The 23,568-nt window shown below is 33.5% G+C and overlaps 3 protein-coding genes and 1 pseudogene across 6 annotated transcripts; all 4 read left to right on the plus strand.

Annotated features, from left to right (window-relative positions):
• Positions 1–593: 593 nt before the first annotated feature.
• Positions 594–2,149, plus strand: LOC107927033 (mitogen-activated protein kinase kinase kinase 18). The gene has a single exon (XM_016858000.2). The coding sequence runs from the start codon at positions 678–680 to the stop codon at positions 2,076–2,078; it is 1,401 nt and encodes a 466-aa protein (XP_016713489.2). The 5' UTR covers positions 594–677; the 3' UTR covers positions 2,079–2,149.
• A 5,616-nt stretch (positions 2,150–7,765) lies between these two features.
• On the plus strand, positions 7,766–9,506 carry LOC107927070 (cell division cycle protein 48 homolog; annotated as a pseudogene).
• Positions 9,507–9,635: 129 nt separating this feature from the next.
• On the plus strand, positions 9,636–13,642 carry LOC107927039 (protein NETWORKED 4B). Of its 4 annotated transcripts, none has more exons than XM_041090409.1 (4): positions 9,636–9,773; positions 10,686–10,811; positions 11,534–11,645; positions 11,901–13,642. In XM_041090409.1, exons 2-4 carry the CDS (start codon positions 10,797–10,799, stop codon positions 13,406–13,408), a joined length of 1,635 nt encoding a protein of 544 aa, XP_040946343.1. In that variant the 5' UTR covers positions 9,636–9,773; positions 10,686–10,796; the 3' UTR covers positions 13,409–13,642. The 4 variants fall into 4 exon arrangements, with proteins under 4 accessions (XP_040946343.1, XP_016713499.1, XP_040946344.1 ...); XM_041090410.1 differs by having other exon boundaries at positions 9,672–9,773; positions 10,699–10,811; XM_016858009.2 differs by having other exon boundaries at positions 9,673–9,773; positions 10,745–10,811.
• Positions 13,643–17,478: 3,836 nt separating this feature from the next.
• On the plus strand, positions 17,479–22,563 carry LOC107927025 (protein CHUP1, chloroplastic). Its single transcript, XM_016857991.2, has 5 exons — positions 17,479–18,263; positions 18,684–19,000; positions 19,741–19,852; positions 20,931–21,062; positions 21,983–22,563. The coding sequence occupies exons 1-5, from the start codon at positions 17,655–17,657 to the stop codon at positions 22,064–22,066; spliced, it is 1,254 nt and encodes a 417-aa protein (XP_016713480.1). The 5' UTR covers positions 17,479–17,654; the 3' UTR covers positions 22,067–22,563.
• Positions 22,564–23,568: the final 1,005 nt, after the last annotated feature.

Consider the following 23,568-nt stretch of genomic DNA (forward strand, 5'->3'; position numbering starts at 1 on the left):
GGATAAGATTCGAGTCGCCTACCCGCTACCCGGCTAGACCCCACTAGATGGATATACGTGAGGCATACAGCGAAAGGACAACCAGGGGAGTTCGCGATATCAGCTCGCGCAAGCCAAGAAGAGTTCGCAATCCCAACTTGCATATACCCAAGGAATTCGCATGTAGGAGGCCGCGAGATCTAGCAGGCAACCCAGAACGGTACACATGTTTAACATGCCCAAAACCTGTTCAGAATGTCAATCTTATGAATAATACGGTCAAGTCCACGAATAATAAAATTAAATCATGAACATAAATACCCAAATATTTCTTTAAATGAGAGACACGAAAAATTACTCAGCAAACTTAATAATCAAAAGCAAAAGCACCCATAATCCCCAACTAAAACAAGGGGTTAGATGAAGTAGAATTGGGTGTGGGATAAGGATAAAAGCCAGAATCATCGTCTACTCTTCCCAGTTCCCACTATTGTTGATATGTCAAAACACATGCCCAGTTCCTAAAATAATAATATAATAACAAAGTGACATAATCAAACAGTTTTCCCATTTATCTATCTATAAATTCCATGTAGGACTCAAAATCATTCTAGTTTACTCGGCTATAAATACCCGCATTTGGGCCCTCGAAAAAACAGAGAACCATAAAGAAGAAAATAAAAATTTGAGTTTCGAAAATGGAGAAACAGAGCCATACCCAGAAAACTTCATGGACACGAGGCAAGTGTATAGGCAAAGGCTCCTTTGGTACCGTTAGCTTAGCGATCAACGAACTCAACGGCGCCGTTTCCGCGGTCAAGTCCGTCGACTTAGCAACGTGTCTTCCCAGCCAGTTGGAGTCTTTGGAGAATGAAATTCGGATCCTCCGTTCGCTTTCCTCTCCTTACGTCGTTAAGTACCTCGGCGATGACGTCTCTCCGGCGAAATCTTTCCGTAATCTTCACGTGGAGTATTTGCCGGGCGGCACCGTTGCTGACGTGGAGATTGTTAAGCGGCGGGCTGCTGACGTGGACGAGAGGCTTTTGCGGTGGCACACGCGGTGCTTGATTTCGGGTTTGAAGTACGTGCACGACGAAGGCATTGTACACTGTGATGTGAAAGGAAAAAATGTTTTGCTTGGATCGGATTCCAGTTCCGTAAAGCTCGCGGATTTCGGCTCGGCGATTGAGATAAAAAAGGGAAGGTCGCTCATTAAGCCACGTGGAAGCCCTCTATGGATGGCGCCAGAGGTGGTTCGCGGCGAGTATCGAGGGCCGGAGAGCGATATTTGGTCACTAGGATGCACCGTCGTCGAGATGATCACCGGGAAGCCAGCTTGGGAGGATCACGATTTCGACTCGCTACGTCGAATTGCTTACTCGGAGGAACTCCCCGAGTTGCCGGCTCAGTTATCCAAACTCGGTAAGGATTTCGTGGAGAAGTGTTTGAGAAGGGATCCAAATCGAAGGTGGAGCTGCGATCACCTGCTGCAGCATCCATTTATATCATCGGCATCGCCGCCGAAAACGATAGGAGAATCATCTCCGCGTTGCGTTCTCGATTTCGCCGGGTCGGATTTCGAAGAGGACGAAAAAACTGCGAATTTCGAATCGTCGGCGAAGGAGAGGATCAGTAAATTAGCGAATGATGGAGGGGCAATTTGGGAATCGGACGGTTGGGCGACGGTAAGGAGTTACGCTCGTGAATCACGTGTGAATTGCGAGGAAGGGACAAGTACGGAATATCCGGAGTTGACGAGGACGCATTTGGAAATTTCCAATTGGCGGCAGTGTGGTAAATACGTGCGTGTTAGCGGGATAAAATCGTCGTTTGGTGGCCAACGGTGCGATCTCTTGGCTGGTTCAAGCCGTCGTTGTTGGCCAGAAAAGGAAAAGGTGGAGTTTGCGGTGGAGAAGGGAAAGTCGATATTCTGCAGATTTTGTAATTTATTATTACAATTAATTTTGTGTGATTTCAAATTATTCCTATATATTTTATTGATGTTTTTAAATTACTTCTTTCTTCCTTCATTACTTTTATCCTTTACCTCCACCATTCTTTTTGGTCCAACCTCGAATCCAATCTCGGCTACAACCTGAAATCAATCAGTTTCCAAATTGTTGCGATCAACTAAATTAATACTAAACTAATAAATACCTTTTTCATACCATACTTAAGCTAGTTATAAACTTACCAATTCTAAAAAATTTTAAAATAAAAATCATTACTGTTGAGTAATATTTTCTGGTATGTTATTTATGGGAGTATTCGAGTATGTATACATGTTACAAATGTTATTACAGCTTATGATAGGACCCCCACTATTTTGTCTTAATTCTACTGCCTCTAATACTGACATTCTCTATCCTTAGTATTGACATTCTCTGTGAGCTTCAGGCTTGCTAGATACGTGTCTATGGAACACGCGGTCATTTCTGTTCCTGGGGCTGACGTTCTAAGTGGGCTTCATATTTGCTGGACATGTGTCTGGGTGACTGCGAACTCCTTGGGTATATGCGAACTGAGACTGTGGCGAGCTGGATCGGCGAGCTTATCCTTTCTGCGAGCTCCTTAGGCATATGCGAACTCACATTGTTGTCCTTTCGCGGTTCGTCTTAAACCCAATCTTCTGGTGAGACCTATTCAAATCATAGGTTGATAATCTAGATCCTGTCTAGGACTCAAATTAGTGATAACTAGAGGTGTGCATGAGCCAGGTCAGCTCGGGTTCGGTTCGGGCTCAACTAAAAATTTAGGCCCATTTACTGGACCCAGGCCCGTCCCAGCCCGAAAAATGGGCCTAAAATTTTTCCCAAGCCCAACTCAAATAAAAATGTTAAAACCCGAGCCTGACTCGGCCATATTAATTTTTATATTATTTTTTATATAATTTTAAAATATATAATACATCAAAAATACTAAAAATATTAAAATAAATATTTCCCAACAAATTGAAAATAAATTTTAAAAAATATGTATACTTAAATAACATTAAGATAGATACAACTTAATAAGCAAATGCATCTAAAATAATAACAAAATTAACAATAAAATAAGTTTTATACAATATCCAAATAATAACAACATAATAGTAAAATGGTAGCAAAATAGGGAGAAAATAATAAGAAAATAATATTAAAAACAAAATAATAATAACAATAATAATATTAATAATAATAAACAAAAAAAATTGTTCTTTAGTGAATTCGGGCAAGACTTTGGCCAAAAATGCCTTACTCAAGGCTCGACCCTTTTTTAAACGGACCTTATTTTTAATCTAAGTCCATTTTTCGAACCTATATTTTTATCCAAACCCTCTCATATTTCGGTGAGTCTTCGAGCCGGACCGGGTGGCCCGACCCATAAACCGTTGTAGTGATAACTAATACATAACCTTTACGAATTTAAAGATGTTGAAACTCACATCCACCAAATTCAATGAGCTTCAATCTCCATGTCCATAAAAGACATCATGGAATTCAAACCGTGTTTATATTTCTAGGATATTTAGGATGACGTGTAAGACTTAAAAAATCTTATATGCATCAAAATCCTCTATCATTTGTCTCCTAGTGTATTTATTATTAGAGCTAAAGGTAGTAGGGATTCAGGGTTAGTGTTGTATTGACGGCTCCTTTTTGGTCATTGAGAAAGACGCCTAAAAGATGTCATCTGTTCAACGCACAAGTTGGTGTGTGGGATATAACACAAACTCCATTACTTCAATTTCATAACAAAATAAATATCAATTGCATTTTACAGATCCTTATCCTTTGGTTCTATTAATCAAGGTTGTCAATTTTTCCATTTTGTTTTAGCATTCATATGTATTAATATGATGTGTTTTAGTATATTATTTTGAAATTATTTATATTTGTTAATTCTTTTCTTATAATATAATTCCATCGTATATTTTTAAACTTTAAAAAAAATCTAATCTTATCTTTAAACTAAAGTATCGTTCTATAGAGCGTGACTTGTATTTTTTGGTTAAACCAAAATCAAAGCAAAGGCGGCGTTGTGATCAAGAATCATGCGATGTCGCAATGACGCAAAGAAGTTCAAAGTGAAGACAAAATAGAGACGACGTCCTAACAATGCAACACGGGATGTCACGACAACGGATGACGTCCCAACGATGCGACCCATGACGTTGTGACGACGCGACGAATTCTATCTCAAAACAGCTGCGTAATTAGACTTAATTTTGCCAGTAAAATTCTGATTATACTAGTGATATTTTAGTCTAATTAGAACTCTAATCTTAGCCTATAATAAAGGGGCTGTAGTAACCCTTGAATAACATCTTCATCGTCATAATACAACATTAGAGAGAAAATTAAGAGAAAGCTTTAAAGAAATTTTGTATTTTAGATAAAGAGCTTTGTTTTCGGGGTTAGAGTTTGATTTAAATTTCTCCATCTTGTACTTTTTGATTATTTGCTCATTAGTGAAGTCTTCTTTTCTCCGTGATTTTTTATCCTCTTCATTGGATGAGTTTTTTCACGTAAATTTGTGTGCCAAATTTTCTCGATTCCTTTTTTTCATTGTTTATACAGGTCAATTCCCAATACGTTTCAATGAGATCACTCAATAAGTTTAACTATCAGTTCGAATTTGACATGAGTTATTTTCTTAATCATGTATAGAGTAATAAATATTTTTATACACATCAGATTCAACCTAACATTTAATAGAAGGCTAGTAAGAGAATGATCAGAAAAGTTAGAAAACCAATTTGAATTTTGACCAAAAGTTTAGCACAATTGAGTTAACCCTTCAATTTAAAATTTCACAATTGATTAAAAAAAAGCATCAATTGGCATTTATATATTCTTATCCATTAAGATAACTTAGGTTGATAAGAAACAATTGTAATGAAAGATTAACAAAATAAAGAAAGAAAGAAAGAAAATGACCCAATTTGATTCTCTAAAATCTTTTCAAGGTCATATGGTCAGCTACCAAGAAGTCGTCCAACACTTTTTTCTAGAAATTTAGATATCTTTGCTCTTCACAGTCTCTCCTACACGATTATAAATTTTGTCAACAAGCGACATGGAAAAGTTTCAAATGTGAAACCACAAACTAATCCGACAAGTTCTTAGGATGTTATGCTAGATTCCTTCCTTGGTTTGGATTCTCATTCTCCATTCGAAGCTTCCCACGAATTTGCCATGTTTTTTCTTTCTTTTGGAAGATTCACAGCATACTTTCTGAAAAGAAAAACTGTAGTAGGATTAAAGAGGGTATAGGACAGAGACAAATATAACCCCATTATAGATGACTCAATTAAATGGTAAAATTGTCGATTGGCATTGGTTGGGTTCGAGTACGCTGAAGCACGTTATCCTTCTATTTAGGGATTCAGGAGGGATTATAGATAATTCTAAGTATTGTATAAAAAAACAAAAATGATAAGAATGAGGACTTTGTTGATAATTATATATTTGTCTCCATGTTGAGGCTTCTAGAATAAAATTAGGGGGAAGAAAGGTACGCGGAATGGAGGTTTCCTATGATCACATTTGCATTGAAAATGAAAATTATTAATTTCTTTTTCTGCTAGGTACAATTTATTAATTTCTATATCATGGAAGTTTTCAAATATATTTCTTGTCATTTTCATCCTTTAAATAAAATTTAAATTATGTTATTAGTCCCTGTACTTTATGAAAATTGTGAATTTAATTTTTATACTTTAATTTACTCATTTTTAATCTTTGTACTTTTCAAATTTTGAAATTTCAACCCTTATCAAAAGAATTTCTTTTTTTTTTGTATTCTTCGTATCTATTTTGTAATCAACTTTCAAGATTTGTGACTATCCTTTTTAACAATATTTCCTCCAAAGTTCGAAATCGTCTCTCCCTCTGAATGCAATGTGCCAATTCGAAAAACATAGAGACCAATGTTTTCAGAACTGATCAAACCATCGATGTCTGGTTTGATCGGTCCAATCGATCCAACCACCAATCTAATCAATTCATTCTCTAATAATATAAAATAATAATAATAATAATTAAAAAAAACACTTTAAAAAAATAAACTTAACAAGAAAGTTGGACCTGACTGCAAATCCATAAAATACATTTAAGCCCATCTATGTATTTTAAGCCCATAATACTAATGGTAATAAACCCTAGAAGAATAATGTCAACCACTCGGCCTCACTTTCCTATTTTCCCTTTGCCGTAGTTGTTCATTAGTTTTTTTTCTTCTTAATTTTCCTTTTATTCTATCTATTTTAAGCCCATAACCAAATAATAATAATAAAATAATAAACCCTAGAAAATTATATGATTTGTGCATAAAAGAGAGGAAAAACTAAAGCATAAACTTGTGTAATAAGAAGAAATTGGTTAATGAGATATATTATAAAACGTTATGGTAACTTCAAGTAGAGAGGTGATTGGGTGCTTATAGAATTTTTTATGAAAAACCATATTGAAATGTAAACATAATTGAATTCATCAAAATATAAAATGTGAATGTCACTTTGTGAAATAATAAGTGATGATTTGTATGGAGTATATGAATATATACAAATAATTAATGTAAAATGTGCGATATGTGAATATAAATGCTCTAAATTATTACGTAGAAATTAGTTAATGGAATTTTATTAGTAATAGTGAATCATGCAGAGGTGTGAAATTTTATCTAAATCATTTCTACGCCCATGTAAGCTTGGTAGAAAGGTTAGGATATAATTGGCATGCCAATTAGGGTAATAGGTATATGATTTTCATCGGAGTTCTGTACTGGTGATATATGAGATTCGAAGTTGTGTGATATGTTTTCTGGAGTTCTGTTATGATACCTTTGGTCGAGCATTTATTGTTGACCATTGGGCTCATATAGTCCCATAATGTCCAAGTCTTATTTTACTAGGATTACAGTGGGCATAGATCTAAAATTTATCAAACACGATAGAAAGAAATAAAATGAAAAGTGTGTGAGTAATGAATGGAATATGTATTTTATAAGGAAATTTAGAGGCCATAAGCAAATTTATAAGAGATTATAAAATTCAAGCATGAAATGAACTCCAAGGGATTAAGGATGACATTACAATAGGCCATGTTAAAAGTAAGTTAATAATAAAGACATATGAATTTAAGTAGATGAAGTTAATTTAATTGCTCAAAATAAAAACTGAATATAAGGAATACGTAAATTGGTACTTAAATTATGTCTTTAATAGTGTTAATGATAGAGTTAATTGGTAATGAAAACAATAAGTCTTTATTATGAGTAAACTGTTCCATGAGACAAGGTAAGTTGAGTATGAGTTTAACACATTAGTGGTTTAAAACACGTAGGTAAAGGATTCGACAAAAAGTTTTAAGGTTTGAACTTGGGAGCTTCACATTACCCCTCATTAAAGGATGTTATGTATCTATAATGTTTGTTATGATATGAGAATTTTGACATGGACATAAATATTTATTTTTGAGTAATATTTGAAAAATCGAATTGTAACTTAAATTCCAATACCATATAGGCGAAAAATTTGACCGCCTAAGCGGCAACTTGACGATGGTATTACTTAATTTTTTAAAAATCTTTTTTAAGGATTTGAGTAACTTTCAACGAATTAAACAACATTTTTATATTTTGCAAATTACTAAATTCTTTTCATTCAAATGGACACTAAGATTTTTTAACTTTGTTTTGAAAAAGTTTAAAATTTCTTAAATAAATCAAAAGTATTTGTTATGTTAAAACTCTGGTAGCACCTCTCATTTATACCGTACATCAGGATGGGTGAGGGGTATTATAGATGAAGATGGTCGAGTTTATGGTTATAAAAACTAACCCGACAGAGTATTATGTCGTTGCCGCAGATACCGAAATTTTTTGCGAGGGGGAACCTATTAGAAGAGAAGATGAGGATAGGTTGGATGAAGTTGGTTATGATTATGTGGGTGGCATTAGGAAGCAAATGGCTCAGATTCGTGAGTTGGTGGAATTGCCATTAAGGCATCCTCAACTTTTCAAATCAATCGGTGTTAAGCCACCTAAAGGATTCTGTTTTACGGTCCTCCGGGTTCAGGCAAGACATTAATAGGCAGAGTTGTTGCTAATGAGACCGGAGCTTTCTTCTTTTGTATTAATGGACCGGAAATTTGTCCAAAATTGGCGGGAGAGAGTGGAAGCAACCTTAGGAAGGCTTTTGAAGAAGCTGAGAAGAATGCTCCATCTATCTTTATGGATGAGATTGATTCGATTGCTCCTAAGCGTGAGAAGACCAATGGTAAGTCGAGTGGAGGATCGTTTCATAGCTTTTGACTCTCATGGATGGATTGAAATCAATGGCTCATGTGATTGTTATTGGAGCTACTAATTGTCCAAATAGCATTGATCCTGCTTTGAGAAGAATCGGCTGGTTTGATAAGGAGATAGACATTGGTGTTCCGGATGAAGTCGGTTGTCTTGAAGTGCTTCGCATCCATACCAAGAACATGAAGCTTTCCGATGAGGTTGATCTAGAACGGATTGCAAAAGACACTCAAGGTAATGTCGGTGCCGACCTTGCTGCTTTATGCACAGAAGCTGCGCTGCAATGCATCAGAGAGAAGATGGATGTGATTGACTTGGAGGATGATTCCATTGATGCGGACATACTTAATGGCGGTTACAAACGAGCATTTCCAAACTACCCATGGAACTAGCAATCCCTCTGCTCTACGTGAAACATAAGTGATTTACTTTCCTTTGAACTGTCATTCTCAACTGTGTTAAACTGGGTGCTTGATTTGGTGACTCAGGTGGTTGAAGTGCCTAATGTGAGCTAGGAGGAGATTGGAGGCCTTGAGAAGGTTAAACGAGAACTTCAAGAGGTATTTATCATTATTTCATCACTTTGTAGCCTTAACTATTTCTTAATTTGTTTTCAAGCTTGTCGCCAAAACTTGTGTTTGTGTGTTTCTTTTTGTTGTGGCAGACGGTGCAATATCCAGTGGAGCACCCAGAGAAGTTTGAGAAATTCGATATGTCACCTTCAAAAGGGGTCCTTTTCTACGGTCCTCCCGGATGAGGTAAAATTCTCTTCGCAAAGGCTATTGCAAATGAATGCCAAGCAAACTTCATCGGTGTCAAAGGCCCTGAACTGCTCACCATGTGGTTCGGTGAGAACGAAGGCAATGTTAGAGAAGTATTTGACAAGGCCCGACAGTCAGCACCTCGATTCTATTGCTACACAGGTCTTTTATCTGCTCCATCAATGACTTGTATCTTATATGCATATGTTTTGGGGATATTTGTACCTCGTTTGATGACATTATGTAATTGGTGCAGAGAGGAAGAAGTGTTGGGGATGCAGGTGGAGCAGCTGATAGGGTTCTAAACCAACTTCTAACGGAAATGGATGGCATGTCAGCCAAAAAAGATTATCAACCTTATCGACTAACAGACCCGACATTCTCGACCTGCCACTGTTACGGCCTGGAAGGCTCGACCAGTTAATCTACATTCCTCTTCCAGACGTCATCAGACCTCAATGCTATCTTGTTGAAGTTTAAAGTAGACGGTTTTTGTTGTTGAAATTATACGTTCTAAAATCGGCCAGAAAGTCTTAATATAGAAAAATGAGATTAGTTGCATTGGGCATGTGAGCTGGCCTTTCCCCAATCTTTCTATTAGTACACACTCTTTACACAGCTCCACAATCTCTCTTTTAATCCTCACACAGCCAAAAAACACAAGCCTCCTCATTGTAAAGAAAAAAGAAAACACCAAAATCTTCAACCGCCAAAACAGGTAGCTATTCAAAGCCTCTTCGTGTCTCTGTAAGTCTTTTTATCCTACAAATCTTCTTTTATATATATATATATAATTTTTCTTATTCCTCAGCGAGAAAATACTTTTTCTTGGTTCTTGAAATCGAGGATCATTACGTGATGTTTTAGATTTGGGCTGCCATTTTCATCATATTATTCGCCATGTTTATATTCATTTCCATCGAATACATTTTGTTCTCTCTGATTTTGATTTTCTTCTTCTTAGCCATTCCCCTTCCTAAAATTTGTCTCTTTTTTTTTTGGATTTGTTATTTTTCGTGTTTTTGAATTTTAATTCTCTATTTTTAATTTCAAAACTTTTAAAAAATCTTCTTATTTGATTTAAAAGTTGAAAGAAATCAATTCAATCAATCGTTTAATTACCATAACTAGGAGTGTTCAAATTTCGGATAAAATCGAATTAATCGATCCAATCAGTAGGTTAATTGATCTAGTTTGGTTGGAGGTCATATAAAGGTTTTTTAGAATTTTGGTTAACGGTTAATTCGATTCGAAATCGAGTAATTAACCGAATTAACCGAACTTAATAAATAATATTATATATTATAAGTATTAGGCTATTACTAATTCGGATAGTTTGGTCAAATGAACATCATGAAAAAACATATATCTTTTATACTTGTTTTAACTACAAAAACATAACATATAAATTTCGGTTTATTTGGTTAACCGATTGAATTAACCAAAAAATTTTGGTTTAGTTACTTTTTTTATTAAAAATTTCAGTTAATATTAATTCGGTTCCATTCGATTAACCGTTTGAACCCACCTGACCATGAGGCGATAGTGGCCTCACCCAAGAAGAACAAAAGTTCATGGTCGGGGATACCCTGTTTTTATGCACACAAAATGTATCATAATCACAATCATTTGGAGCATTTGATTCAATAATTGATGTAGGGTTGATGAATAGACGGGGAATTATACAGCTGGTATTTGCACTATTTCTTTGAACACAGATATTTTGTACCTGATTCATCATCATTTCAATTCCAGTCATTTTTTAAAAGAATGGCAAAATCTTCGGTAAGAAATCAATCCCTTCCTTGATCTAAATCTAGATTTTTCTATTAAATATGAAATGAGGGGGTTCGGGTCATTTTTGAATCATTTTAATCTGTACTGAATCAGTTGGAGCAATTTGTCATTAGAGTTTTTCAAATAAGGTCATCTTAGGTTCAAATAATTTTGGGTTTTGATCTCTTGTTTTTTTGTTTGTTTTGGTTGCGCGAGTTCGAGTTGTTGAGTTTTTACTATCAAACCGGGTTGGTTTTGTATGATCAATATTCTTTTACCTTGTGCTTCATTTTCTAATTGAGGTTTATGCATAGTTTCCTCTGCTTTTAGGCTATTAACCTAGAGATAAATTTCGGTATTTGCTCATCAATTCTAGTGACTAAAGTAAACAACATAAGCATTTTGATAGGAATAATCAATACAGTATCTGTTTGTATTCTGGACGAAATAGAAATCCGAAGGCAACACTTGATGCAGTCAGTTGTAATCAGTCACTTGATGCATAGTTGCCTTGCTTGCCAAGTAACTGTCGAAATCAACCACAACGAACTAAGCACTGCCATGGCTAACACACGTGCGCACATGCAAAAGAAAAAAAAACGAACAAATTTGTAGGCAATGTATCCTAGAAATACCGCCCCAGGAAGAAAAATAACAGTCTCGAGTTCTCATTATCATTGTACAGTGAAGATCTCTACTGGTTGCATAATTTTGTTTTCTTCTCTTTCTAGGCTCAGCTAACTAGAAGTATGAAGAGAATAGAATCCAGAAAGTCACATTCATGGTGGTGGGATAGCCACAGTAGCCCCAAGAACTCAAAGTGGCTTGCAGAAAATCTCGAGGGTGAGTAAGATGCTGCTATATATGATACATACATATATATATATTATGATGGTGGTGATCTTGCTAAGGTTAAAGTGATGACGTTGTTTATGTTCTTAAAGAAGCAAATGTTAATACAAGATAAAAGCGCGGTAGTATGATATTAGCCAAAACACTGATTTTGTTTGTACCCACATGAAGGATTTTGTTTCTGAAATGATTTGAATTGCTTAAATGTGGAAGGAGAAAAAATAACAGTAAGATTGCTGACTACAGAAATGGACCGTAGAGTCAAACATATGCTGAAGCTGATTGAAGAAGACGGGGACTCCTTTGCGAAAAAGGCCGAGATGTATTATCAGAAGAGGCCAGAACTTGTATCTCAGGTTGAGGGGTTCTACCGCATGTATCGTTCTTTGGCGGAGCGTCATGATCTTCTGACAGCAGAGTGGAGGAAGAATATTCTGTCGGACCTTCAATCTCAGGATTCCGGCATCTCCGACGTCAGCTCTGATCTTCCCTCTATTTGTACCTCCCCTGATCAAAGGCCAAGACGTCGTAAATCCCACCAACTAGCAGCTGGTGGGAGCAGTTCTGATGTGCGTCCGAAAGGAGATAAGCCATCTTCTCCAACAGATTCTGAATCGGAATCTGAGGATTCATCGACAAATATTCACTCGGTTATATCAGGGAATGAGGATGATCAAGAGGTGAGTGGGCATATGGTTTTATTGGAGATTGAGCTCCACGAAGCGAAAGAGAAGCTACTGATGCTAGAGGAAGAGAACACTGATCTTCTTGCTAGAATTAGAGAACACGAAGAGCGAACAAAAACAGCGAACACGGCATTAGGACTTCAAAACAAGATTGGTGCATTGGAGAAAGAAAATGAACATGAAGATAGCAAGATGGAGGCATTGTTGGAAGAGTTGAGAATTGCTAAAGAAATGCTAGAGGGTTCCGAGAAAGAAATCGCTACTTTGAAAATTGAAAAGAAGCAGCTTGATGATAAAATTCAAGATTTTCAGGGTCAAATCGATACGGCTCAAAGGGAGATAATGACATGGAAAACGAAACTGGATACGGAGAAACAAAAGGTCTCCAAGCTGCAGGAAAGACTTGCTATGGCAAAGAATAGTTTATCAGACAGGGATCACGAGATTCATCATTTAAAGAAAGCCGTATCCGATGCAGAGCAGAAGAATTTTCCCAAAAAAGCTAATACCAATGCTGAAATGTCAAGATCGTCCGAAGAACGGCGGAGAGGATGGGAATCATGTGGCCACTCTTTGGGGGAGGAGATCCGAAAAACTGCGAATGAAAAAAGAGAATCAGAGGAGAGTCTTCAAAGTGAAATTGAAGTGTTGAAACTGGAGATTGCTAAGAGAAGTGATTGCATTGAAGTTTTACATGATAACCTTGAGTTTGTAAAATCAGAGAGAGATGAGCTTAAGGGTTATATCATTTCACTCAAGGCCAAGGTTAATTCGAGGGAAGATCGGATTGTTCGAATGAAGAAGCATCTACACCACTTACATATGGAACATGTGAAGGTAATTGCTGAAGCCGAAGGAGCACACAGATTGGTGGATGAGTTGCTATCGAAAGGCAAGGAACTTGAGGATGAAATTGAGCAGCAAAGAACCATGATACTCGAGCGAGATGAAGAGAAACGAGAAGCTATAAGGCAGCTTTGCTTCTCCCTCGAGCATTACAGGTACGAGAATCGTGCGCTTCGGCAAGCAGTTATCGATCACAAGAGAATGCCGGTTTTGACAACATAAAATATTATTATGAAAAAGGATCTGAAGTTTCTTCAATTTGAAGTTGGAAATGTTTGAATAGTTTTCCCTGTTACCTTAGCATAGTGCATGCTTGAAAAAGATCAATCAGCATCCTAAGTTATACTATTGATTTAAGTCTTGTAACTAAAGTAAGATTTATGTCATAATCTGGTCTATGATGCAAGTATTCTTACAAGCTTAAGTACCTATAAAATTATGCATATACATTCAATACATCTTTATGAGTAATCTTCTAATTGTCCATTCAGCTTTGTTATATATATATATTGTAAATTGAATTAGTGGGAATAGCGTTGTAATATACATATAGATTTTGATCTTAACTGAAAACCTTACTCAATTAACTTGATTTTATTATAAAAAGTTAATAATCTCAACCCATCTAATACGAACCCTAATTGAACCAAACTCAACATAATTAGAATAGCTTAAAATAATTTGATCCCAAAAAATTTAGGGTATTATATCACTAGTCACTAAAATATTACTAATTTTTATTTTAGTCACTTAACTAAAAAAAGTTACAATTTGGCCCATGATCTATTCGAAAGTTTTCATTTAAGTCATTGAACTATTCAAGAGTTTTTATTTAAGTCACTGGGCTGTTAAGTTTTTTTTTTAAGTTCCAACAGTCATTCAACATTGGTACGGTGGATTAGTACCCATCAACAAGTAGAAGAATATATCTTAAATCCAAATCGATCTGGCAATTAGCGTCAAAGATCGGAGAAAAAAGTTGTTTAAATTTTGGTTTGTAGATTCGTGACGTCCAAAGATGTTTTATGAAAAAAAACTAAACCATAAAAGAGAATGGGGAAGAGAGCTTTCGATTGGAGTAGGCAGTGCAAACACAGAAAGCTATATAGCATAAAAATTAACAATCCAATGACTTAAATGAAAAATTTTGAATAGTTCAGTGACCAAATTGCTACTTCTTTTAGTTAAGTGACCAAAACAAAAAACTTACCCATAATTTAGCGACTAATAATGTAGTTTACCCAAAATTAACCCAATCAATTAGAACCCAAATTTGATTTAATCAAGCCAATAACTTGAATTCATCCAACTTGAATTCGAACAAATCCAAACTCAAATTCATTTGAACTTGAAACGAGTTGAATAAATCTCTTAAAATGATCCTATCTAAAAAAGCAAACTTGAATGATTCAAACTCGAAATAATTTGAATCCAAAATCAATTTTAATCGAAATATTTTAAAAACTTTTTAAAATCTGAATTGATTTGATGACACATCTAGATGGCATGTTGCAAGTTGTCTCATATTCCCCTTGTTATATGCCATAGTTCAACAAGTTTCCCTGGTCTTTAGGGAACTAATTTATGACCTAAAGATGGTGATGGGAAGCATGGACCCTGTGGAAATTTAGGGCATTCCTGAAAGTAAAGCTGACCTACAATATCTTTCAAGTCTTATGCCAGCTATTGCATGCCTCTTGGGTGTGTTTCTTTTTCTTTATATAGCATCTGAAATATTAACCCCCAAGTCATGCAGCAAATTCAAGTTTTCATAAAGGGTAATTTATATTTTAGGTCACTTAATTTAGCATCAATTTTCATTTAAGTCACCAACCTTGAATTCAATTAAATTACATATTGCACTTATATTATTAAAGTTATGACTTATATCACCCGTTTCAATCAAAATCATACATTATAAGCATTATACTAAACAATTAACTTAAACAAATCTTTACAAGCACAACCTAGATGAGAATCTACAAATAAGTTATATACATGATAAAGCTCGAACCTGTGTGCTCAAAGTATCTGGATCTAAGCCTTGTCAATATAACCAACATCTAGTTCGATGCTATAATTTAATTAAATCAAAAGATTATAACATAAATGAAAATTGATGTTAAGTTTAAACACCTAACATATAAATTACCCTTAGAAAAAAGCTTAGAGGAGAATAAAGAGATTCAACTACCCCCGAAAACAAAACCTTGCCATTTCACATAATTTCTATTTCCTCTACCTCAATAATTATAGCCTTTATATTTATATAAGTAACAATAAGGACTTCATTGAAAATTATAGAGATTAACCATGTTTTTAAATATCTAGCAAAAAAACCCAACAAAGTTAAGATCTGTGAGAACAAATCCTCATAGACCCAACTTCTTTTTTCTCTCTCTAAAAGCAATACAGAGGCAGTTGTATGCATCACTTATGGATTTAATTCATGTACTTTAATTTAATCATTTTTTGTTATTGTATCTTTTAAATTTCGAAATCTCAATTTTGGGTCTATTTTTAAAATTTTATGTGGCAAACATATTATCACACGTACAATATCATGGCAACTTACTATTTCCACGTAATACTTACAGAGAAAAAGGATATTATTTTAGTTAATCGGTTTAAAGGTTGTCATTTGGATTAAGATTGAAATTTTAAAATTCGAAAAGCATAGAAACTAAAAATTATCAAATCGGAGAACAATGGATTGCATCCACAATTAACTAGATCAACTGCAAAATTTGACTCATTGTATTTACCTATAACCGTTTGGTTAAAGACTAAAGCTTTTTCAAAATTTTGCAAAATTAGGGTATAATTTATACATAGTATAAGGACTAATAATAAAATTTGACAAAAAATATAGTAACTATGTTAAAAGACAAAAGAACTTATTCTGGTAAGCTGTAATAATCAACACTTTCTTTAATTTTGCACTGTCAGCATCCTTCACCGTCCTTCATTGATTCACCCCCTTTTTTACCCTTGAGAATCAAGCAAACTCCAGCCAATTGCAGCTCAATGTAAACAATGAACTTTACAAATAGTAAGTAGCTAAAGATCTTGGACCTATGGATTTCCAATGTTCCAATTGAAGGCTAACACTTGGATGATTAAGGGTTTGAAGGGAAAGCTCTAGAAATGGAAGTTGGCAATTTGCAATCAATCCTGTTAAACTGATTGGATCGAGAATCAATTTAAAAAAGGATTAAATTGATTTTTGAATTAATCAATTGGAACTAGTAAAAAACTTAAAAATTAAAATAAGATATTGACTGTTAAAACAATTTATAAATTTTTAATTATTTATTCAATCATCGTTGAATCGATAATCCAATCGAAAATTAGTGATCTAATCAATTTAACCATTTGAGTTCTCTTGTCTCACAAATCCTAAATCCTAGCTTTAGGCCATACCCATACTAACGTTTAAAACATGGCATAATATGTTTGCTAAAATATCTACTTTCCCAAGTAAACTATGTTGAAAAATAAAGGTGAAATTGAGATTTTATTCTTTTTTTTATTAAAAATTTGAGATTTAGTCCATACACTTTAATTTATCATAATTTAATATTAATATTTTTATAATTTCATTAGCTTTTTTATAATTAGGGGTAAGAATAAGGTTGTTAGGGATTGAACCCGAGTTATCATGCCACAATACAAATACTCTTTTCATGTGTAATTATTTTGAAAAACGAATAAACAACTTTAATAGGAATAGTTAATGGTGTCAATAGTTTGGACTAACTAAAAATATTATAAAAGTAAAAGTACTGAATTAAAGTATAGGGAATATATCACAGATTTTTACCATAATAGATGGACCAAAATCGAAAATAAACAAATTTCAAAATAATCTGTACGGATTATAATGAATTAAACAGTAGGAGAGGTAAAATTTGACCAGAATTTAATGGTGCACCTAACATGGCTTGTAAAGGACACCTACAAAGCAGTAGCCACTTAAATTTTGGTGCCAGCAAAGCTCAACCAAATCTCTTTGCTACACTCTTTCTGTATAGTTGGGATTATATTAAACCGTGATTTCACGATATTTTTATCTCATTTCAATAGAATAATTAAATTAGATTTTTTTCTTAATTTTTAACATTTTTAATTAGATTTAATTTTTTTTAGGAGAAAAAAACTAAAAATCAAGATAAAAAAATTGATTTGTAATTCTTATATTAAAAAGAAATAATAGTAACATAAAATTACAGTTTCATACCATCTCTTCTTGTATATACAATATATAAAATTGCAAATAGCAAAGCACAGAATGGGGCATTTTGTAAAGTGTTCCACTCATCAGGCTTAGGTAAAGTGCAACTAAGCATATTATATAGCTTGCTTCAGAAGTAATAAAATAATATATAGATATAAAAGGTGAGAAAGATTATTGCAAAAAGAACATCCATATATTCTCTCATCATCCTTTGATGAAATCTGAAAAAAAATGCCACGCGAAGACGATGAAACGGAGCTCCACCACTCGGTCGGCGTCACCGGGGGTCTCAAGAAACAATTGGAGGCTGCTGTGGCTGCAAATGAGACATTGATGAAGGAAAACCAGGAACTAAAACAAGAGGTGGGTCGTTTGAAAGCACAAATCAGTTCTCTTAAGGCACATGACAATGAGAGGAAATCATTGCTTTGGAAGAAGTTGCATAGTAACCCTGACGACCGCAATACGGGATCGTCGGGTTTTGTGGATTCAGAAAATGGATACCCGAAGCCGAGTTTTCACGAGTTGGCTATGAGGAAAGATAGGCAATTGGAAGCACCAAAACCACCACCACCATCATCAAGGTCTCATCAAAAGGAAGTGAATGAAAACAAAGCTAAAACCCCGGCACTGGCACCGGCACCACCACCATTGCCAACGAAGTTGTTAGCTGGTTCGAGATCGGTCCGGCGCGTACCCGAAGTCGGGGAGCTTTACCGTTCTCTAACGAGGAAAGATGCCAACATGGAAAACAAAAGCAACATGACAACAACCCCATTGCTTGCATTCACTAGGAACATGATTGGCGAAATCGAAAACCGATCAACATATGTTTCAGCTGTAAGTATACATCATCACTTCCAAATTCAAAACCCACATTTCTTTTGGCTTTATTGGTAAATTGACCCTTGAACCATACCCCAATTCTCTGGGGTTTTTTTGTCAGCAATGATATTTAAACTATCAATTTTATCTCAATTGGTTGATATTGTTTTGGGGTAAATTGTGACAGAATTGATAGTTTAGATATAATTTCTAACAAAAAGAAACTTTAAGGACTAGTATGAGAATTGAGGTATAGCTATTTTAGCCTTTAATCAAAAGGAAAAATAGCATTTTTTACTCCTCTAAAAAAATTAATAACTCAATTTGAACTTTTTTAACACAAGTTTTCTAGTTTCAACCCTCGAAATTTTGTATTTTTATCTCGAACCCTAAAAGAAATTCCCGGCTTATGCATGTTTTTCAATCGAGGAACAGATCAAATCCGACGTGGAGAAACAAAAGGAGTTCATAAATTTCTTAATCTCAAAGGTCCAATCTGCAACGTTCAAAGACATAACAGATGTGGAAGGATTTGTGAAATGGTTAGATGGAGAGCTATCATCCCTTGTTGATGAAAGGGCCGTTCTGAAGCATTTCCCACATTGGCCGGAGAGAAAAGCCGACGCCATGAGAGAAGCTGCTTTTAGCTACAGAGACTTGAAGAACCTTGAAGCTGAAGTGACGTCGTTTAAGGTCAATCCCAAAGAGTCTTTTAATTCAGAGCTTAAAAAGATGCAAGCATTGCAAGACAGGCGAGCATGTATAAACTGAATTACTTGGGTTGAATTCGATTTTAGTCCATCTACCATACTCGATTTTCGTATTTAGTCCATTTATTTTTATTTGACCTAATTTGATCACTCTACTTTTATAACATCATTAGTTAGTCCAACTAGTACTTTAATGGCAAATGATTTTTTGGACTAACTAACCATGTTATAAAAAAAGGATAAAGCAATATTTAATCTCTACACTTGATGATATTCTACACTTTGGTCCTTGAATTTTTTTTATTCACCTTGATGACATGGCATTATGAGATTATGCCACATTATCACATTGATCTTTTTAGAAAAAATCTTTTATAGTTTCTATAATTTTTACTCTTTTTTTTTTTAGATTTTATGAAACTTTTTCAAAAAAAAAAACTTAGGTGATGGCATGATACTCTAAGAGGGTGTCATGTCATCACACCATAATAAATTCAAGTTTAAGGACCAAATTGGGAAAAGCTACCTAGATCTGGGACTAAAGTGAAACAAGAAAATGTTTAAGAATAAATTTGAAAAAAGTTACCAAATTCATTTGTAGGTTGCTTTATCACTTACAAAATGTAGATGAGACAAATAAAGTGACAGGACTAAATCTCAAAGTCAAGCATAGTAAAAGGACCAGAACCGTAATTTGACCGATTCCTTACTATAACTTGATATGTTGAACGAGTGGTATAAATTAATGCATGATGGTTGGTTTTTGGACTAAAATTTTTCAGGTTGGAACAAAGTGTGAATAACATAGAAAGGGTAAGAGAAAGCAGTGGGAAAAGATACAGAGAATTGCAGATCCCATGGGAATGGATGTTGGATACAGGTTTTATTGGTCAGGTTGGTACATCCTATACTTTATATGACTTTAATTTCAAAAACTGACCAATATTTTTTTCTCATTTTACCTAATATTCAACTAAAGAGTGCATTGAAAGGGATCATCAACTTTATGAAACTAACCTTGCTAACCAAAGGCTAAAACTTCATGTTAATTGAGCATGTAATAGTTTAGGGTTTGTGAGTTAGAGTTTTGAAGTTATATCATTTTGGGTTCTCTTCTCTGGATTTAATAGTTGAGTTTAAATTATTTTAGATTTTTATTTAAATTATTTCGAGTTTAGATTATTTAAGTTTGTCAATTGAATATTTTAAGTAGAATCATTTTAAATTTGGTCATTTAGGTTTGTTATGGAGATAATATTAATGTGCGAACAGGGGCTTTGGCCTCACTTTAACTAAATAATGCTGGGGGTGGATATATCAATTCATCCGTTGAAGATGTTTTTAGGTCAACCAATTCAAGTCTTAAAATTTTTGGATCATTTTGGGTTTTGGTTGGTTTTGAGTTTAAATCATTTAAGTTTACTAATCTTAGCTCATTTTAGATTTTATCACTCTAGCTTGAAGGTCGAGTTTAGATAATTTTAAGTTACTTATTTAAATCATTTTAGATTTGAATGGTTAGAGTTTGTTGGTTGGGTCTTTTAGGTTATATCATTTCAAGTTTGATACAGGGAAGGGGCTAGAGCTTTGTCCCCACCTTGATTATATGGTATAATTCCCTTTTTAGTCCCTCTTAAAATGAAGAGCTCAATTTTGATCCCTCTTAGCTTTGGCTAGATGAAAAGAATGCATTTTTGGCCCCTACAAATAATTATTTATTCAATTTAGACTAATTTAAAACAAAAATTTTCAGCTTTATCCCTTTTTTTTTTTAATTTTACCCCGGTCCCTCACCATAAAATTCCTATCTTCATCCCTGGTTTAACAATTGTAGTCCGATTACTTATTTAGATAATTTCATAATACTATTTAATTTGAGTTTGAGTTGTCGAGTTGGAATTTAGATCAACATATCCAGCGAAGATATAATACACCAAAAACAATCCATGATTTTGGCTGCAAATTTTTGCAGATGAAATTCAGCTCATTGAAGCTAGCCCAAGAATACATGAAAAGGACAGCTAAAGAACTGCAATCCAATGAATGCTCTCAAGTAAACAATCTCTTGCTTCAAGGAGTTCGATTTGCATACAGAGTTCACCAGGTAACCCTTCATTTCGTCTTTAAAAAAAGGGCTTAATTGCATCAAACATCCACAAAATATTACCCTAATTCTAAATTAGTCCATAAACTTCAAAACATTCATAAAAGTATCAGTATTGCATCAACCAAGTATTTCTGTCAACTTAGCAGTAAATTTAGAAGGAAAATGCTAATTAGATCTATCATGATGCATATTTAAAATATATAAATCGATATTGTAAATATATGTGTACTTATCGCCAAGGGCAAAACTAGAACCTTTTTTTTTTGGAGAGCAAAATTAAATTATAAAATTTTAAGAGCTAAAATGTAATTTTTATCATTATTTTTGTAAGGAGTAAACCATAATTTTATCATTTTTAGAAGTCCATGTGTAATTTTACCATATATTAACTTATAACTTTACAAATTCGAAAGGGTTTAAAGGGGAATTTTCTCATTTGAGGGAGGGGAGCAAGGCCTGCTTGTCCCTACATTACACATAAACAGTTTAGATCTAATGTGCTTAAAAGATAAATGAAAATTGTGCCAAAATTTAGAAGAGCTTTAAATATGCTTTCACATCATATCGGAGCTATAATTTAACGCTCAAGCTAACGAATTACCAAAAGAACCTAATTGATATAATATTAATACTTTGAGAATTAACTCAATCAAAACGTTTTGAAGTTTAGGACCAATGTAAAATTTGGGCCATGGTTTGAGCACATCCGATACATTTAATCTGTAAAAATTAGTATCTTAAGAATCAAACATGTGATCAAACCAATTAGACTATCAATTTCCGATTTAATAAATTCAACAATATTTAATTAAAATTATAAATTATTAAAAAAAACATAATCTGTTCAAATGTAAATTCTTTTTATCTCAATTTTTATTTATTTATTATCGATCTATAATGATTTGCTGTAATTTCAGTTCGCAGGTGGGTTTGATGCAGACACCATTCGAGCATTCGAAGATTTAAAGAAGACCAGCAACATTAGTAACCCTAAACAATAGCCTGAGACAAATGGAAATGCTTTGTTTAAAATATCCTCTAAGTTGATCTACTTTTATAGATTTGAAATTTAGTTTTTCTGTTTTTTTTTAATTTAATTTTTCTATTTTATGGATTTCAAAATTTAAGTCTAATTACTAATATCATTAAAATTCTTCTGTTAATTTCATTGATGTGACATTTCGAAATAAGAAAATACTTAATTGACAACCATGTAACAGAAAATAGCGTTGTACTAAACTTAAATTTAACAGAAGAATTTTAATGATGTTAACGATTGGATATATATTTTCAAATCTGAAAAATACAGGAATTATATTTTTTAAAATAAAATTAAGAGGCTAAATTCCAAGTATATGAAGAAGTATAGGGACTTAGAATCACATATTAACTAAATGTTTTTTTAATTGGTTGTTAATTAGCCTATAAAAGAATAGTTACTAATAGAATTATTCAATATTTGCAATTTGTTTATAAAATAGATTTTGATTTCGGTTTAGTAGATAATACAAATTAACCAAAATAGTAGCTTCATTAAAATTAAGCATAAATTTTTATAATTTATAAAAATTTTAATTTAATTCATAATAAATTTTGATTTTGTTTAATTATGTTCATAAAACTTTTAATTTTAACTTAGATTTTCACAAAAGCGATATTGCCAGTAGTCTAGTTAGAAAAATCTTCTAAGCACAATTTCGGCTTGATCCAATTTTATGGTTAATTTTACTATTCATATATATGTATAAATAGGAAGAATCAAGTGTAGAATTAAAATAGTTTTACAAACTTTAATAGCTTTTTATATGACTAATATTTTAAGAACACGATAGTTAGAGGTAAAGATGAACCCAGAAAATTTTCCAAAGAGCTAAATTGAGTTATAAATTTTTGGGGGTTGAAATATAAGTTTTCTTTATATTAACTTAAAAATTTTACAATTTTTAAAGGAGCTAAACTATGAATTTACTTTTTTAGAGGACCATAATTGAATTATAAATTTTTAAGTTTAAACAAATATAATTTTACTATTGTATTAACATAAATTTTGTAATTAGAAGACTTAAATTAAATTATATTTGTTTGCAAAGACTAGAAAAGTAATTTAATAATTTAAACCAAAGGCCAAGGACCAACGGTGTGTCCCCCTTGGCCTTAAATGCATATTAATAAAGACGATATTTTTATAAATATGATAAACAAATTATATCAATTTAAAATTTTACATGCATGATAAATATAAATACAAATATAGATAGATTTAAGGATTATATTGTTAAAATATAAATATTATGTAATTGAAGTTGTAGTAACCCAATTTTGCCCGACCCAATATATAAATCCAAATAAAAATAAAATAAATAAAACCCAAATTACAGGCTCAAACCAATACAAAACCCTAAAAGCCTAATCAACTAAAGCCCAAAACTTTAAAAATTTCAAAAAACCCTAACTACCCTAACGGTACGTTTGGTTCACTGGAATGGAATAAGATTGTAATGGA

The sequence above is a fragment of the Gossypium hirsutum genome, chromosome D03 (genome assembly GCF_007990345.1).
Source record: "Gossypium hirsutum isolate 1008001.06 chromosome D03, Gossypium_hirsutum_v2.1, whole genome shotgun sequence".
NCBI classification, from domain to species: domain Eukaryota; kingdom Viridiplantae; phylum Streptophyta; class Magnoliopsida; order Malvales; family Malvaceae; genus Gossypium; species Gossypium hirsutum.